At 40.7% G+C, this 17596-nt stretch overlaps 1 protein-coding gene across 12 annotated transcripts in view; it reads left to right on the forward strand.

Moving 5' to 3' along the window:
• Positions 1-3216, forward strand: part of svila (supervillin a) — an 84369-nt gene extending 81153 nt beyond the window's left edge. For 11 of the 12 annotated variants that reach the window (XM_037078934.1, XM_037078935.1, XM_037078926.1 and 8 more), the window contains 7 exons: positions 7-214; positions 419-552; positions 665-820; positions 961-1104; positions 1265-1386; positions 1632-1787; positions 2348-3216. In XM_037078934.1, the coding sequence (XP_036934829.1) occupies positions 7-214; positions 419-552; positions 665-820; positions 961-1104; positions 1265-1386; positions 1632-1787; positions 2348-2434 (1007 nt within the window). In that variant the 3' untranslated portion in view covers positions 2435-3216. Of the gene's footprint in view, positions 1-6; positions 215-418; positions 553-664; positions 821-960; positions 1105-1264; positions 1387-1631; positions 1788-1950; positions 1971-2347 lie in introns of all 12 variants that reach the window. The other variant, XM_037078927.1, reaches the window with a different exon arrangement.
• Positions 3217-17596: the final 14380 nt, after the last annotated feature.

Genomic DNA, 17596 nt, shown 5'->3' on the forward strand with positions numbered 1-17596 from the left:
CTCCAGATGACTGGCGTCTGTACTGTGTGCGGGGGGAGGTGGAGGTGGAGGGCCACCTGCTGGAGGTGGCCTGTCACTGCAGCAGCCTGCGCTCCCGGGTCTCTATGGTGCTGCTGAGCGTCAGCCAGGCCCTCATCTACCTGTGGCATGGCTGCAAGTCTCAGACACACACTCGAGAGGTGGCACGCACCGCTGCTAACAAAATCAAAGAGCAGTGAGTGGAAAAACTTAATGTTCTTCCCACAAATTTTAGCCTCCACATGCCAAAGTGACATGAGAGGTGGATATGAATTTGGTGGCACTATTCAATTTGAAAGCAGTCCTGAAGCCTCTTATGATTATCTTGCTAAATGTTTTGGGATCCAGCTGTTGTACTGCAATCATCGTCAGTCAGTGTGACACCTTTCTCTTCCTCCAGCTGTCCTCTGGAGGCAGGCCTCCACAGCAGCAGCAAGGTGACCATCCGGGAATGTGATGAGGGAGCAGAGCCCACAGGATTCTGGGAACCTCTCAGCAGGAGGGACAGGAAAGCATATGACTGCATGTTGCAAGGTCGGGGAACCAAACGGCACAAAAGCTGATATGATTTTTCAGTGTCAGAGATTCGTATAGTGTCATGAACTGGTGTGCTTGGGTGAATGTGATGTCGACCTTTGACCCTCAGATCCAGGGAGGTTTAACTTCACACCACGTCTCTACCAGCTGAGCAGCAGCTCAGGAGAGTTTGCTGCTGTGGAGTTTCTCTACCCGGCAAGAGACCCCAAGAAAATCAACTCCATGCCTTTCCTGCAGGAGGACCTTTATGCAGCTTCACAGCCAGGTACACGCGTGCATAAGACTCACAGTGTGTGTGAAGATTAGTTACTTGAGGGAACTGATGAGCAATCACTTATCGACATTGTCCTCACTCTGAAAGTGTCAAAAGGTGTCGTTGGCTTGTTTTATTTCTCTGACGTCCAGGTCTGTTCCTGGTGGACAACCACCACGAGGTATATCTGTGGCAGGGCTGGTGGCCTCAGAGCGGCGAAAGCACCGGCTCAGCACAAATCCGTTGGGACTCGGACAGGAAGTGCGCCATGGAGACTGTGCTGCAGTACTGTAGAGGTATTCTCTTCTCATCTACTGCTTGATGTCACATTCAAAGCAGCTTGTTTCGGAGCCGGTTTAACATCCTCAGACAGCAGTTTCAGCCACTCTGGACATTAATAAAAAATATATATATATATGACTCAGCTGCTTCTTTCAAACCATTTTGTTTCCACAGAAAAGAATGAGAAGAAGCCTCCTAAAGCGTATCTGATCCATGCTGGTCTGGAGCCCCTCACCTTCACCAACATGTTCCCCAGCTGGGAGCACAGAGAGGACATCGCTGAGATCACTGAACGGGTGTGTGAATCAAATCAGACGCTACATCATCTGATATGAACCAGTATTGATCACAGTTAGTGCATTAGGTTATGCGCAGTGCTTGAAATGCATACACTTCCAAAAATAATTAGCCTTCTTTCTCATGACTACAGGTCCGTCCAGGTGGAGGCCATTATCCTTCATTGATTTTACTCATGGCATTGTTATCTGAATGCTTTTTCTAACAAAGATTGGGTGTATTCTGTGTTTGGGTGTGTTCTTAGGAAGCAGAGGTGTGTAACCAGATTATCCTAGTGGAGGACGTGTTGGCCAGGCTGTGTCAGACCACGTACCCCCTGGCAGATCTTCTGGCCCGGCCACTGCCCGAGGGCGTCGACCCTCTCCGCCTGGAGGTCTACCTGTCAGATGAGGACTTTGAGGTAAAAGTCCACTGTGTCTGTCATTATAAAAAAGCTTGTTTAGAATATTCATTGTTCTCTTCTTCTTCCTCTTCACAATCTTGTCTTTTATCATACGTCCACCATCTGCTCTCCATCTTCTTTTCTTTGTGAACTTATCTATTTCCTTCACTCCACCCTCCAGGGTGTAGGGCTCATGGGAAGGTGAGTCATCTGACTTCCTGCTCCTGTTGCACAGCATCTTCACACCTCACTCCTCACGCAACTCTACCACAATCTCATTTCCTTTTATCTCTAACTCATATGTTTGTTCTTCTGATAAAACATGTGTTTAGCATGCTGTTCACTCACAATACACAAGCTGGTGTGGACACCGTATTGAATCCTGGCATTTTGAGCTCTTCGACTATATGTTACTGAGGGTTTGTGCTCTCACCGAAGCATGAGTGTGTATCCATTCAGAAGTAACATGTACTTTACCGTGCAAGCAGGAGGATTTGTCAGCTCGACATTTTTAACCATTTCTCTGTTGAATGATGATGTGACTGCCTCATGCTGATTGTGTGTTGCTACTCCCACAGAAAGCCCTGGAGATGAGCAGAGAGGAGTACAGGGCCTTGCCCTGCTGGAAGCAGGTGAACGTGAAGAAATCCAAAGGACTTTTTTAAAAGTTTGGAACAGAGAGCTGAGCTGAAGTCATCAGAGAAAGCACACAGGAGGTTGTTTTTTGTTTTTTCTCCCGTTTGGACACAACAGAGGCACAGGAGCTGCCTTCAGAAAGTTGAGGATGAATGAGGGAAGTAATGCAGGTGTGGAAGAGGTGATGAGTGAATGAGGAGTATGTGCTGTTTGTGTTTGCTGGTGTTAAGTAGGAGACAAATGTAGGCTGATGCACCTGTGAGTGGATGTATTAATAGTTGTTCTTTAATGTCACAATCTGTTAATGTCTGTAAATATGTACTATACTGACGGAGGATAGCCAGTGCCCTTACATTATGAGCCATGCAGCCATCTGTTAGAGTGGAGACAGGTCTGTCAGCCTGTTCAGCTCTCTTCTTCTGCTATGAATGCTCATGCATTACAAATGATTTATATTAAATATCAAATCTATATAGGATTTTTTCAAAAAAGCTTCGTGAATATTGACTGAGCTACAAATGACTGAACGAACTGTATAATGACTGTTGAGGATCTTTGTGTCATATGTTAATAAATACCAGATTTTACAGAAGTTCTCTCTTGCTGTACAGTTCACCATTTGCCATTTACAAATCAAGTGACGCAGCTTTATTTGGATGTCTAGTGTCATGATTGTGTCAGATAGAAGTCCAGTATATAGTGCCTTGCTTTGTGTACAGTTTATATACAGAACCTAGTCTGCTTTTTGAAGACTTTTTTTGTGATATAAAGAAATATTAGAGAAATAAAACCTGAAAGTTTGATAACAGAACATTTTTGTTGCCTTTTGATGTTTTTTTTTTTTTTTTTTATCAGACACACTCTTTAAAGCTTATTGAATGATCAGGTCAAACACAAGTACAAAATGATCTCATTCATATACTGTGTTATATACACATCAGCTGCAACATTAAAACCCCTGATAGATTAACATTAAAGATACACTATGAGAAGAAATCCAAACTCAAAAATGTAATATTTGAAATATTAATGAGGTATATACAGGTATAATACAAGTCCAGAAATATATTTTTTTCCATAAGTAAATAAACACATTGTTTTCAGTCTTGAAAACAAAGAGAGTTTCATTTAGTTTGTTGAGGCAGAAAAAAAAATGTCAATGAAGACTTTTTCTCTTCTGGTTAACTTTTTTCCACCAAAACTACAGCGTGTACCCACAATCATCTTACATCAAGTGTTCAGCTGGGAATGCAGTCATCCATGTGGGTGGCATCCACCACCCATCCAGCACAGATGTAATGTTACGTGTGTTACTTCGTGTTTTGGTTTACAGTTTTTCCTGATTATGTAAACATGTTTTATATAGCTCAATTTCCATAAAATTCTAAACAGCCTGAAAACAGTTACAGTCTGTCAAACCGCCACAAATCTCTTACAAAACGCGGCACCCAAAACCACGTTCTCTTGTCAAACTGGTTCTTTAGACCAAACCAGTATATGCACTGTATATACAGAAGCATATTGCGTGAACTTGGGAAAATAAAAATATGTTTTTCTGAATTAGCGACATAATTATCTTGTTATTTCTGATAAATGAATAAGAACAAAAAATGTAATTTACTGCCATCAAAATACTGTCAGTATATTCTTTGCTATGTGTGCCCATGTGTCCTTTTTACAGAGCAGCTTCTTTCCTCAGAGACTTCTCAGCTCATCTTCAACTCTCTATTATAAAAAAGTTATTTGTCTTTCATATGTACCATGAAGAGATTTAACTTGCATTTCGTTCAAGAACCCTAATGACTCTTAAATGAAGCGTTGAACCTTTTGTTTTGTGTCCAAAACTGGTTGTACTGTTTATAGTGCATGCACTATAAAGACTGTTGTCACATTGTAATGCAATGGTGTGGATGTATCATATGAATTTTACAGTGATACATCATTGTATCAGAATAGGACAGAATTCATATTTGTCTAATGAGCTCAATTTGGGTTTCTCGGAGTCAAACCACAAAATTAATACTGCAACCTTATTAGAGTTCCAGCTGCAGGTGCACAATATGTATTATATGCTCTGCATGCTGCTACATTTTCCCAACACAGGAGAGGTGTCTTATTGATTTTAGACTGGCATTTTAATGCAAAATGTATACTCAAGTTCAGTTTTGTGTAAATACAGAAAAAAATGTGAATTCATATATGACCACAGTATGTATACTTTACATCCAGCAGAGGGCAGTATAATACTGATTTCTGTGTCATCAACATATGGCAAATGAAAAAAAATGAGACGGATCAGTTGAATTCATGTTAAGTCTCATTTTAGATTTCTCTTTAAAATCAATAACACTGAATACTCTATCCTCTCATCAAACTTTCCTGCTGTATGGTAAACAGTTGAATACTGACAAAATGAAGCTTACTTACCCAGAAAAACATAATATACCGTGTTTTCACTCCTAAGGGTCGCTGCCCTTATAAGTGGCTGGAATATAAATTAACCAGTGATTGATAACACAGGAAATCAGGAAAGCTAGAATTGATCTTTCTCTTTTAAAGTTTCTGTGTCAGTGCATTTTTTTTCTCATGTACTGAAGGATTCAAGACATGAAACAGAAAAAATGTCCAAGGCAACATTGTGTTGTTCTAAGGGGTCACAACCAACCAGCGACTCAGCCGTCGGTTACCGAAAACATTAGGAGAATCCTAGCGTTGATTCCCGACAAGTACATTCTGCTTAAGGTAAATGTTGTCTGTCCACAACTAATGTATATTTTATATACATGACCACGACCAGGCGGGACAAGAAAAAAAAGCTGATTCCAGTCGTCTTTCATAGCAGGGAAATTAATGTTTCCCAGGGAGCCTACATGAACTATACCAGGACAATAAAGCTAAATGGAATTCAGCAACCATTCATTTAATTATTTCCATCTCTAGTCATCCTCCTGTAAAAAAGGAACAATAAAGAAACAAGTGTTCTGATAGCTCTTCCATGAAGACTGAGGTTAGAAAGATTAATTCATTATTTATCACTTATGTGAATTGATCCAATCAAAAATCAGTATAGTGAGAGTGACTACGGTCTTTAGTATCCTGAAGTGAATTTAAAAGCTGTTATTTTCACCCATTTTAAAGCTGGACTCTTCACTGTAGCTGCTGAGTTGAACGCATTGTGTGAACCCCGTCTGAAGAGCTTGGCGCCATGTCAGGGTGTGAATAACGTCTTTTCAAATAAACGTAGGATGTTGGATTACACAAGAAGAGCTGTATGGAGCGACTATATGGGCTTTACTTTGTTGTTTTCCAACAAGTCTCCAGCCACTTCAGTTGTTTAGCAGAATGCTGTGATGCTGTTTTGCTGTGAAGCTCCATGAATGTGTTGTGGACTACAAAACTGTCCATCAGCATGGAGGTGAGGAGATACAGATTGTTCATACTTGAATGAACTGTTACTTTTCAGAATGATCGTAACTGTGCTTTTAATATGCTACAGTACATACTATTGTCTTTGGGTAAACTTTTCCTTAAGACCTCTCATCACCACTGACTACTACTGGGTTCTGATATGCAGAAACAACCTTCTCTTGGGTTTTCTTGGCAACTTCATGAATTGCTGAACTGTTGAAGCTTAAATCGTGATGCAAACACACACACACACACACACACACACACACACACACACACACACACACACACACACACACACACACACACACACACAGGTGAAATCAGCCATTCAACCTGTCAAACCGCACAGCCTCATTTTCCAGGCCGTTCTCCAACTCTATACACATAGACACACACACACTGAAAGCTCTCAGATGTTCTCAATATCAGCCTTTGGCCTGTGTCGAGGAACAAGAGCAATTAGAGGGGAATTTCATGCAATCACAGTAGAACAATATACACAGCAGGTTTCTGTTCATCCAACTGTTGCTCGAGTGTTGCTCAATATTTTAACAGCCTCACTGACAGCCTGTCCCGAAACAGCAACAAGAGAAAGAAGAAGCCGCTGCCTGTTCCAAAAAGCTTGGCACGGCTCTGCGTGGTTCTCACTGGTTTTCATCTGCTCACTCTCTCTTGCATGCTAAATTGTTGGATTCTACTTGTGTGCTGGATTATTCTGTTACACATGCCTCCTCTGAACTCCTCTGGCCTGCAAGGAGTTTGATGTGCGACACAGTGCGTATCCACCCACCCGCTCCTCCACACCCACTCAGTGCACCATGTTCCACCCCACCAACCCTCTCCATCCCACCCTCTGTATCCAGGAAGACAGTAGAATGTAGGCCACAGTACATTGCTCTGCACACAGCCAGGTGTGTGTAGTATCCCTAAGCCCAATCTGACTCTGAGCCCAGTTACTGTGCTGAGCTAGGAGATAGGAGAGAAACATAAACGCAGAAACACCATGACACACACGCACACACACAAATACCTGTTCAGTACAGTGCAGTGTGTATATATATGGATATATGTGTATGTATGTATATTTGTATATGTGTATATATGTAGATATATATGTATATGTATATTTGTATATGTGTATTTATGTATATGTATATTTGTATATGTGTATTTATGTATATGTATTTCATCTTGCGTCAGTGACCTCAGTTAGCCATCAGGAAAGAGAGAAAGTTTCAAGCTTTAGAGTGTCCAACAAAAGAAATTTTGACCGATTTGAGATGATGATTGATGTCATTCCCTGGGATGATGTATATACTCATGATGATGCATATCAATCTTTCTTCATGTCTTTCAATGCTGGATTTAATAAGTGTTAGTAATCAAACAAAAAAGAATAGTACTTCCAGAAAACCCTGGTTTACCCCAAGTCTCCGGAAGTCTTTGCTAGCTAGGAATAGGTTGCATAAAAAATGTATTAGTTATCCATCTCCACTGAATACTGTTAATTATAAAACTTATCAAAACAAATCCATCACCTTATTAGAAATGTAAAGAAAAAATACTATTCAGACAAATTTGATGAGGCCCCAAATAACTTGAAGGGTCATTAATCAGCTCCTAAACAGGAAAAAAGGTCTCAGCTACTCTTCCTTCCCAGTTTGTTAAAATGAAAATAGAAAATATTCTGACCCTTCTGATACCACATGTGCTTTTAATAATTATTTTGGAAATATTGGCACAGTTCTGTCTCAGAGGATAAATCGTATTGCTGGGTCTCGGTCAGAGTTCATGAAAGGTTGCTATCCTTCTATACAGAATTTTAGTCCTCCTACTGAGAAAGAAATTATGGACATAATTATTGGTTTGAAAGATTAAGCTGCTGGTCATGATGAGATTAGGTCAAGCTTAATTATTAAAACTAGCTCCAACATAATCAAGCCATCAATATGGGTTTAGGTAAAAGATTTGTTTTGTTTTCTTTCCACGAGGGTTGAGGGGCCAAATCCAGTTTTACACCCTGGATGAATTGCCAGCTCATCGCAGGACCCTTACTGATGGCATCTGCACATCAGGAGCAACTTTGGTGTTCAGTATCTTGCTCAAGGATACTTCGACGTGTGGCTCAGTTCCATCCAGGCGAGCCGGGATTTGAACTTGTGACCTTCTGATCACCAGTCGACCAGCTCTACCCACTGAGCTACAGCCGCCCCCTTCTACTGATATGGCTATGCTTGAACTGGTTGCTAGAATTCATACTTTTTTATTTCTTCTTACTAACTCACACCAACCCATAATGAATATGGTTTGGGGATTTTTCTTGACTTATCCAAAGCCTTTGATACTGTTAATTATGACATTCTACTCCAAAAGCTGTCACATTATGACATTATATTAGTTTTCTGGAACAACTCGTATGTGGTTTTATAATTAGGGCCCGAGCAGGTCACAGGCCTGTGAGGTCCCTATTGTAAACGTAGGAATTCTTTCTTATTATTGTTCTGCATTTTAACTGCTGTTTTGGAAGCCTGAACATACCCCAAAACTCACAAAATTTGGAATGTACGTCACATCTGGCGAAAAAAATTGATAATTCAGTGTCATTGGGTGTGGCTGTGACCTGCGGGCTCTGTAGCGCCCCCTATTGGACCCATACCGTCACTCCAACATGAAGTCATCCATTTTGATGTGAAACACCATTTTATGCCTCCTTTGAAAATTATCTTCTACTAGAACTTTAACACCAGAGTCTTCACATTCACTCAGCATCATCTTCATGCCTCAAAGATCAAAAGTTATGGAAATCTTTCCGCTACATCATACCTGATGGGCGCGATGGTGGAAACCATTTTTTTTCGAGAAGTATCAACACTTTATAACTTCGACATACAATTTCCCATCTACACCAAACGTCACATGCATATATAGGGTGTCGCCCCAGCCACTTTGATTTTGACCACCATACTGAAATATTTCTAATCCTCGTGCGAGGACCTCCTCCTACAGATTTAACACAACATACTTCACAGTCGAGGTAAAGCATCAAATCATTGTAACTTCAACATACATTTCCCCCTCTACACCAAATTTCTCAGGAATGTAGAGGGAGTCGCTCTGAATAGTCCCGTAGTCTCAGTCCAACCAAGAAGTCAACCATTTTGATTTTTAGTAGGGTCAATTCAGACTGAAACGTGACTGCGGTGAGCGAAGGTCTGTTTCTCAATGGATTTGTCATCTAGGAGGGCTAAAAAACAAATTTGGCCAGGGTGTATTTTTCAAAATGGCAGGGAACATTTTTTAGAGACCAAAATCCAAAATGGTCATCATGGAAATTAATTTTTTAATGGTTTGACATACAATGATGCACAATACATGGTTTCAGACCTTATTTTTGTCAAGGAATACATATTTCTGGTTTACGTAATGATTTGACCTTTTGTTTTACTTTTAAATCCAAGATGGCTGCCAAATTTCGTGATTTATAGGGATTTTGTGTTTTGTTTTGTTTTTTTCCAAATTGTCACAGAGCCTTCAAATTAGGCTCTAATAGAAGCTGTGCTCATGGTGAATTGAGTTATGGACATAGGGGATAGGTAACGACGCTGGCACTGGAGGCCCTGCTTCACAGTGGACTTCACCCTTGCAATGCTGTTTGCATACCTTGTTGTTGAGAACAGTTGATTCTCAGCCTGTAAAAGCTGAGTCCATCCTTGCTTTAGCTTTGAGTTCAGATTCATTGTTGTTTCGATCCAAAGATCGAGTGGCTGGCAGGAGTACTATACTAGTATACTATAGGAGTACTATAGTAGTATAGGTACTCTGAACCATTTTGTGCATGACATGCATCAAGACATTGTGCAAGTGGGTCAGACATCTCTAAGAATGAGACCCAAAAGTCCCCCATGTCTGTGCCAGGCTTCTCATAAACTCTGCGATCAGCTCCTTCATGTCGGCATCATTCTCAAGATCACAGTAAGCTGTCTGCAAAGCCTCTTGATTTTCAGTCAGTGCATTCCGAAGAATGTCGAGGTTCTCCTTGATGTCTTCTGATAGTTCTTTGTGCTCAAGAATCTTTGACAGTTGATTCTGAATAAGAACGTCTCTCCAGAGCAGGATGCACTGCACACCCCGTCTGTAGTGCTTCCTTGTAGTGCTAGGTCTACAGACCCCTTCATTACAACCCCTGTAGCAACCAGAGTGTCTGCCATTCCAGAGCCCTTGAATCTCTTGTAGATGGCACAGATGGCACAGGACGTTAGCTGGTGGAGAGCTCCAAGGATTGGGATGATGTCCTTGAACACTTCTGGATTCCCTGCCTTTAGCTGAGTGATCGTCTTGTAGGTGGGCAGGTCACCAACAAGAAAGGAGAACGGAATATTCTTCTGCCGTATGGCCTCCACATGTTTCAGCATGACGTCATTCAACACTGACTTGCTTGGAGGTTCATTGTATGTTATGTGGTAGTACGGCTTGCTCTTGTTGGGTGGTGGATGACAGCAGGACTGGGCACCACTGTATCCTGGAACTCACTGCTCTTCATGGAGTGGTCTTGTACCATGACTGTGCAGTGTGTCTACCAGATCTTTACTCCTTGTCATGCCATGGCCATTTAAACCCAGGTTGATGGCAGTGGTGGTGTGCCGTTTTGTGATGTGGTACTGGATCATGGAGGCCAGACTGAGTGTGGCTGGGCTGATGTCAACAGTTTTTATCTCTGGCTGTTTAAGCCAAGTCAAAAGCTTCGCCAGCATCTCACACAACTGTTCACCTCCCTCAAGATGATCAATATGAGGTGGCCAAGGAACCGTACGAGTACCTTTGATTTTCTCTGAAAGCTGTGGTGCCAAGTGCCGTATAAGCAGCTCTTCGCTGATGTGAAGCACTGACATGGTAGCCTCTATGTACTCACTGCCACCCCAAACATCATAGACCCACTCTCTCATGGTAGGATTACTCCTCTCTTTGAATCCAATTTTATCTTCATGCTCTTTAACAATTTTATCTTTATACTCTTTAACAAGTAGACTTTTCACGTAATGTGATTTGACATTGCCCACTGGATAGCCATAGTCACTGACGATGCGTCTATAGTCTGCTAAAAGAGACTGCAGTGAATGGATCTCATGCTCATCAAAGATGACAGTATCGATGTGTCCAAACAACAAATTCTTTGCTTCCATGAGAGACACACTCTAGAGATGCATAGCATCATCCGTCTTGAAGACTGTGTGGTGGATATGCTTCATCCAACATGTATAGTGGTGCATTATATCAAGTGCGTAAGGATCTGATAGTGCTGTTGTTGACTCAATTAGTCTCGTGAGACGATCCCTGAGCTCCTTATCTTCTATGAGTATTGTGTGGCATTTGAGGGAGCACCATGCTGACGGTGTGCTGATCCTTAACAGCTTGCCTACACCATACAGATTTCATTTTGTCATGGAGAGGCCCACCCACTGATGAACGAATATGCTTTGGTGACGGTCCCACTGCATCTTCATCACATAAGGCACTCTCAGCAGGCATTTCATATCTCGAACACTGAGCATCTTTACTTTCATTGTCTTTGCATCACCTGGATTGCTAAAGTACAGCTGAAGATGAGATAGAAATATAACATTACAAATGCATGTAGTGATTGGCGGGCAAGTCCTCCCAGGAGATTGTGGTGTTCACATTACCAAATGTATCAAGTTGTGACCAGTTTTGGGCTTTTAATTGTAAGCTGTCCCATTTGCCTTGATTTATAATATCTGTGGATTTACAGGGCTTACCACATTTTAGGACACATTCACAGGACATTGTAAGCATTGTCTTTCATTGGGGGGAAAGCAACTCGCATAGCCGCTGATGGTAGTGTTTCTACACATTAGGAGTGAATGAGATATATATATATATATATATATATATATATATATATATATATATATATATATATATATATATATATATATATATATATATTTATATATATATGACATGTTAGCAAAATCATCTGCCCATCTGTCATACCTGACGGGCTTGGCAGTATTGTCAATTTTGATTTGCTTCCATTGTAAGAAGCACATCAATGTATGGTGTGTTCCATACAAGTAGTCCACTTGGTAGCATTGCTGTCTTTCAAGTCACATGCAATCTATTTAGGTTGGAACCTCTGGATAATTCCATTGACTGCACACAGGAAGTCAGCCTCAAATTTGTAAGATTTTCTTGAAATAACAAAACATACAAACAAAATGTAGCATAAAGCACTTTATATGATAAAAGCAAGCAAACAAAGCAGAAATTGACATTGATACACAGCCATAAATACATTTGTGAAAGAAGGCAACTGAAGCATTATCTTACGTTCATCCATGTGCTGTGATGACAAACATAATCAGATGTACATGACATTTGCAGGTATAATCACACACCACATGTTGTGAGAAGGAAGTGAAATACACCCCCAGCCTATACTGTCTCAAACACAGACAGTTAACACCTCCATAAACAATAATCAAGCAATGGGGCTTCGACCACAGCACGCCTGGATGTCAGCACTGTTTATTATTACTTGTTGTTGCCATTATTATTATTATTATTATTATTATTATTATTATTATTATTATTATTATTATTATTATTATTATTATTACATGTTGTGTATTATTATCTTTTAATTAATGTTGTATTGAGGTAAGGAGGTGAAATTCATTCTATAAACCTCACTGGGTTTTCTGATCGCACCTGCACAATCTGCTTCTTCTGGATGTTGTTAATATTAATTGTTTGTTTTATAGTGCAAATAAAATAAATAGATAAAATAGTATATGTGTATATATGTATATATGTATGTATATGTGTATATATGTATATATGTGTGTATATATATTAGGGGTGGAACAGTTCACAAAATCCACAGTTCGGTTCATGTCACGGTTTTGTGGTCACGGTTTTCGGTTTGGTTCGGTATACTCTGATCGTTAGGAAAATCAATTATGTCTTGTATAGTCAGGTTAAAACTGCAAGAATGAGGCAGTCTGACATTTGCTACATCATTGTGACAGTCTTAGGTTAAAAGTAGATAATATTCTGGCACTGCAACAGAGGTGATATTGCTAGTTCCAACATGCTTTTCATTTATTTGGCAAATAAAGTTATCTTTAACAAATGCTAAATGCAAATAGTTATTCACTGTCACTAATGTAATGTAGTGGGCAGTCACAGTCAGGAAACTTTCAGTAGCCCTGGAGTAGAGCTGGTAAACATGGTTCCTTTTAAGGATTCGAGTCATTATGTGTCACTCACTAAACTGAACTGGGTTGTGCAAGTCACTTGAGTCAGTATTGCAAAATCACCATGGAAACTCAGTCCTAGCCCATTGTCTCTTAACCACTAACGTAATAAAAACACAATGCAATAAGACATTATATACATGATTGGAAAAATAACAGAGATACAAAAATAAAATAAAACAACATATAATAAATAAAAAAGTACTGAGGTAGGAACGATGTAAATGGATAAAGTTTCCAAATAGAGATAATAATAGCCTACTTACAATATACTTAATATTTATATAAAATATTTATATATGAATTATTTTATTTTGCAAAAATTGATCGACCTAATTTCATTTTACTATGCTACATTTACACCAAACCTACAGTAGCCTCTGGCTACCTGCAGAACATTGTGTAACATTATGTTATTTCAGAGGTGGAAGAATGGCTTCTGTTGTACACTGACAGGTATGTGCTTTTCACGCTGACTGGAGGAAGTCTAACCCAGAGAGTCGCTTGTCTGTTACTCATTCAGAACGTAGCTGGCTGTTTGCGCTTTCCTGCTCTGACTCGAGTCGCTGGCGTTTCTGGCATGGTGGCTCGCGACCTAGTGCTATGACGAGTTGGCTGTGTTTCTGGCGTTAAACCTTGAAAGCTAGTCCGCCATAGACATAATATACGTAGACGCCTGCCTTATGGTGTGCTAGAATGTGATCCCATGTCGCCGCCATCTAGATTGGGTCTCCTCACTGTAGGCTAGCATCAGAGTCAATCGGAATCAACGGAGAGCAAGCAACTATGACCATATTTTGTGCAGTTTATGGTTGCAATTACCGGCACAGTATTGTTACCAGATCTTACACTTTCCTCAGTAGAAATTAGTGTTGTGTTGGTCGCGAACGTGTCGTTCGAACGAACAGATCTTTTCAGTGAACGAAGTGAAAGGGATCACTTCATGGACTGATTTGTTCCTTTCTCAGTTCAGTTGAGCTCAGAGACTGATTGCGCACCGTCCCTCAGTAAGTGTACGTGAACCTCAGGGCTGAATTACAACCTGAATGACCGTTTGGCGGCTTATCAGTTCAGGGAGTTGGAGAGCACTGAACAATTCGGTGAACGAATCTTTTGAACGAATCATTTTACTGAACGGATTCTAGAGATTCAGTTCAGTAAAAAGAACTGCCGTTCCCATCACTAGTAGAAATAAATGCAGGGGGGTCGAATTGGAGACCCATCCAAGATGGCGGCCGCGCTGATACGTTACATCCGATGCCGTTCACTTCCATTGTGGATCACTTCCGTTGTGGCTTTTGTATTTGTGTTGTGGCTTTTGTATTTGTGTTTTCACTTTTGTATTTGTGTTGTGGCTTTTGTGTTGGGCCTGACACCTCTAGGCCACCGTATTTGTGCGTCACAGTAAAAAAAATCCTGCTGTTAACTGCAGGGTTTACAATTACATTGGGTAAAACTAGCATAATAGGGGAATTATTACAACTGGTCAGAATTTGAAGTTTTATCCAAAACTATGGGGGGGCAGCATAACCGCTACTAGCCATATTAACGGGTGGACATATGTCAGCACTGCATCCTTGGATAAGTGGGCTCAATCACCCAGCCTCCCAGTTAAAACACCTGGACACCAGACTGGTCTGAACACAGCGTCAAAGGCCGACAGATTTGAAGAAAGGGGTTACACTACAAAGGTGATTTACAGCAACACTGATGGTTGCTGTGATGACAAGACACAGCAGCTGGGGACTGGAGGGGCATGCAGCGGCAGAGGACAGAGAGAGAGAGTCTGGTGCAAACAGTGTGTAGAGCTGTAATATTTTCACATCATACTCCGAGAATTTAAGATTTATTTGGTCCAAACGAGAGGTGATTGTGGAAAGAAAAACAAAGGTTATGAGCTTTCTTTGTTTTGTCAACTTTGAATAAAATGTGTTTTGTGATGAGTTAATACAACAATTAAGCTTTTCTTAGTCCAGTAAAAGAGAGAAACTCGAATTCCGATGGTGTATTGTTGTATTTCTCTGTTTATTAAGAAAATAAACCAGCCAATGAAAACAAACCAGACTGAGGTCCAAAATCACTGCTCCATACAGCCACATTCGGTCAAAACTTAACAGGACCCCTTTAAAGGGCCCTTAAAAAAGAATGGTCAAAATTGATGGAACAGAGTAGCTCTGATGACATCATCGGTGTTATTTATTTGACAAATGGTAAAGTTCCATTTTTATAGCGCGTTTCCAGCCTACTGACCGCTCAAAGTGCTTTGCAATACATGTCACATTCACATTCACACACACACATTCATACACTGATGGAGGAGGCTGCCATGTAAGGCGCCAACTGGTCAATCAGGAGCAATTTGGGGCTCCGTAACTTGCTCAAAGACACTTTGGCAGGCAGCTGGGGGGACGACCCACTCTACCTCCTGAGGTACAGCTACACCTGCTCTACCTCCTGAGCTCAGCCATGTTAAAAAGACATGTTTTCCTGTTCTCACTCGCTGAGTAATCCTCCATATCCTACCCCATAGCTCTGGCTAGCCAGCAAGGACATGTGTTAGCAGCAGTTTACCATGTTCAACAAGCTCTCTTACCTTTTTAGTGTAATAAATACATAAATAAAACTCTCCACAATACAACAATCATACCAACACAAACTTACCACAGTCCAAAGAAGCTGTGGTTGTTTGCTCACTAGCTCAATAGCGTTAACTCATGTGTAAGTGCACATAGACAGATAGATTAGATAGATAGATCCAATTACTTAAGCTATGCAACTAGAGATTAATGGTGCGAGACAAAAACATCCCCTCCCTGATCAGTATGTGATGGCACGTCATACTGAGTGTGTACACAGAATGATGTTGAAGCTCTGCATCTCTGAAGCTGCGCTGGGAAAAAGGTGAAACTGTAATGTTTGTGATTAATTATTAGATGATGCAAAGGGTAATTAAAATATCACTCAATATTTGCTGGGCCATATGCCTCTGGTGCCTCACAGCCATGGCTCGCTGGTGAATTTTAATATCCCAAACAGGGGGTGAAAGGCACCCTTTGGCAGGTATCTCCCTAATGCTCTTAACCATCTGTCGACGCTCAGCCCACTTTCACACTAACATAATGTTTTGTTTATGATAACGGTGTTAATTCAACACAGGCTTAGGTGCAAAGTGGCACAGTTGAGCTTTAGCACAATTTATTCCACAATATTTGCATTTGGCTGTGTGCCTGCCTCGCAGCACTCCTCCCCTCTCCTCCCCTCCTCAATCCACAGAAGATGACAAGTAGCAAACAATAAGAGTCCAAACGAGGCTTAGCACATATTCCTCTGCATGCTGTGTTTCCTTTTTGTTCAGAGTTTCTATTTGTGTGTGGATTATCACTGGCTCTCAGCATCACAATGGAAATATGGGATCTCCTCTCCTCTCTTCTCCTCTCCTTTCCTCTCTTCTCCTCTCCTTTCCTCTCCTCTCCTCTCCTTTTGGTTGGAAAAAAGCTCTAAGCCCCACACTTCCTGTCCAAAATCTAAGAAAGCCACTTCAAAGACTCTAGCCCAAAATGATTTATGGGAAATGAATTTCAGAAAGGAGACTTTTTTTCTCTTTTCTGGTGCCCTGGGCTCTTAGTGGTAAGCTCTGCTTGTTAACCCAGATTTAGATCTCTACCCCGATGGAGCCCATAAAAGTGGTGTGGATTTATATAATGTGGAGCAGAGCCACGTGCCTCAAGTCCTTTTGCTCTCTGTGTATCTCTTCTGTCTCCTGTCCATTTGAAACCTGGATGTTCCACTGTTTTATGATGGCATTAACCTCTAGATGGAAAATAAGAAGAAAGTTTAAGGAAAGCTGTGGACAGGGCTCCAACAAAAGGTTATATTTTGACAAAATAATCTTAAATTCAAGGTCCAATTCTGAACGTTTTCCAGAACTGTTACTGCATGTCAGATCGTATCATTCTTCTTGTGTCTTGCTTCTGTATGTACATACAAAATGTTCCATGGCAATGGCTACAGAAAAGAACAGGGAGGAATTGAATCCCCAGATTTTAGTGTGTGAAGTGAAGATACTGCTTTTGTCCATAATTAAAGATATACTCACTTAATTAGGCAGATTTTCAGTGATCAGCCACTTGAAATATTTTCTGATGTTATGTTTTATTAATGAAGAATCACACTGCAGAAAGAGAGACAGCCTGCCTTATTTTAAATGTCCTCACAGTTTCCCTATAATTTCCAAGAACCTTTCCTTGAGGGAATTTGTAATTCATAACAGGAAGTTACAAATAGAGCACAGCCCCTATTTCTCATATGAGTAGTACTAAATGACACAGTTGTTAGTGATGATTATGAATAAATGACAAACTTGTAAAATTAAGTGTTATCAAATCTTTAAAATGATCAAAGACCATGAAGACTGTCTGATGATAAAGACTTGTGAGGCTGAAAGCTCGTAAGTGGGCCTTTAGTTAAGATTGTTTTGTCAAACTACAGTGTGTGCTATTTTAG

Source organism: Acanthopagrus latus, chromosome 19, assembly GCF_904848185.1.
Source record: "Acanthopagrus latus isolate v.2019 chromosome 19, fAcaLat1.1, whole genome shotgun sequence".
In the NCBI taxonomy this organism is placed as follows: Eukaryota; Metazoa; Chordata; class Actinopteri; order Spariformes; family Sparidae; genus Acanthopagrus; species Acanthopagrus latus.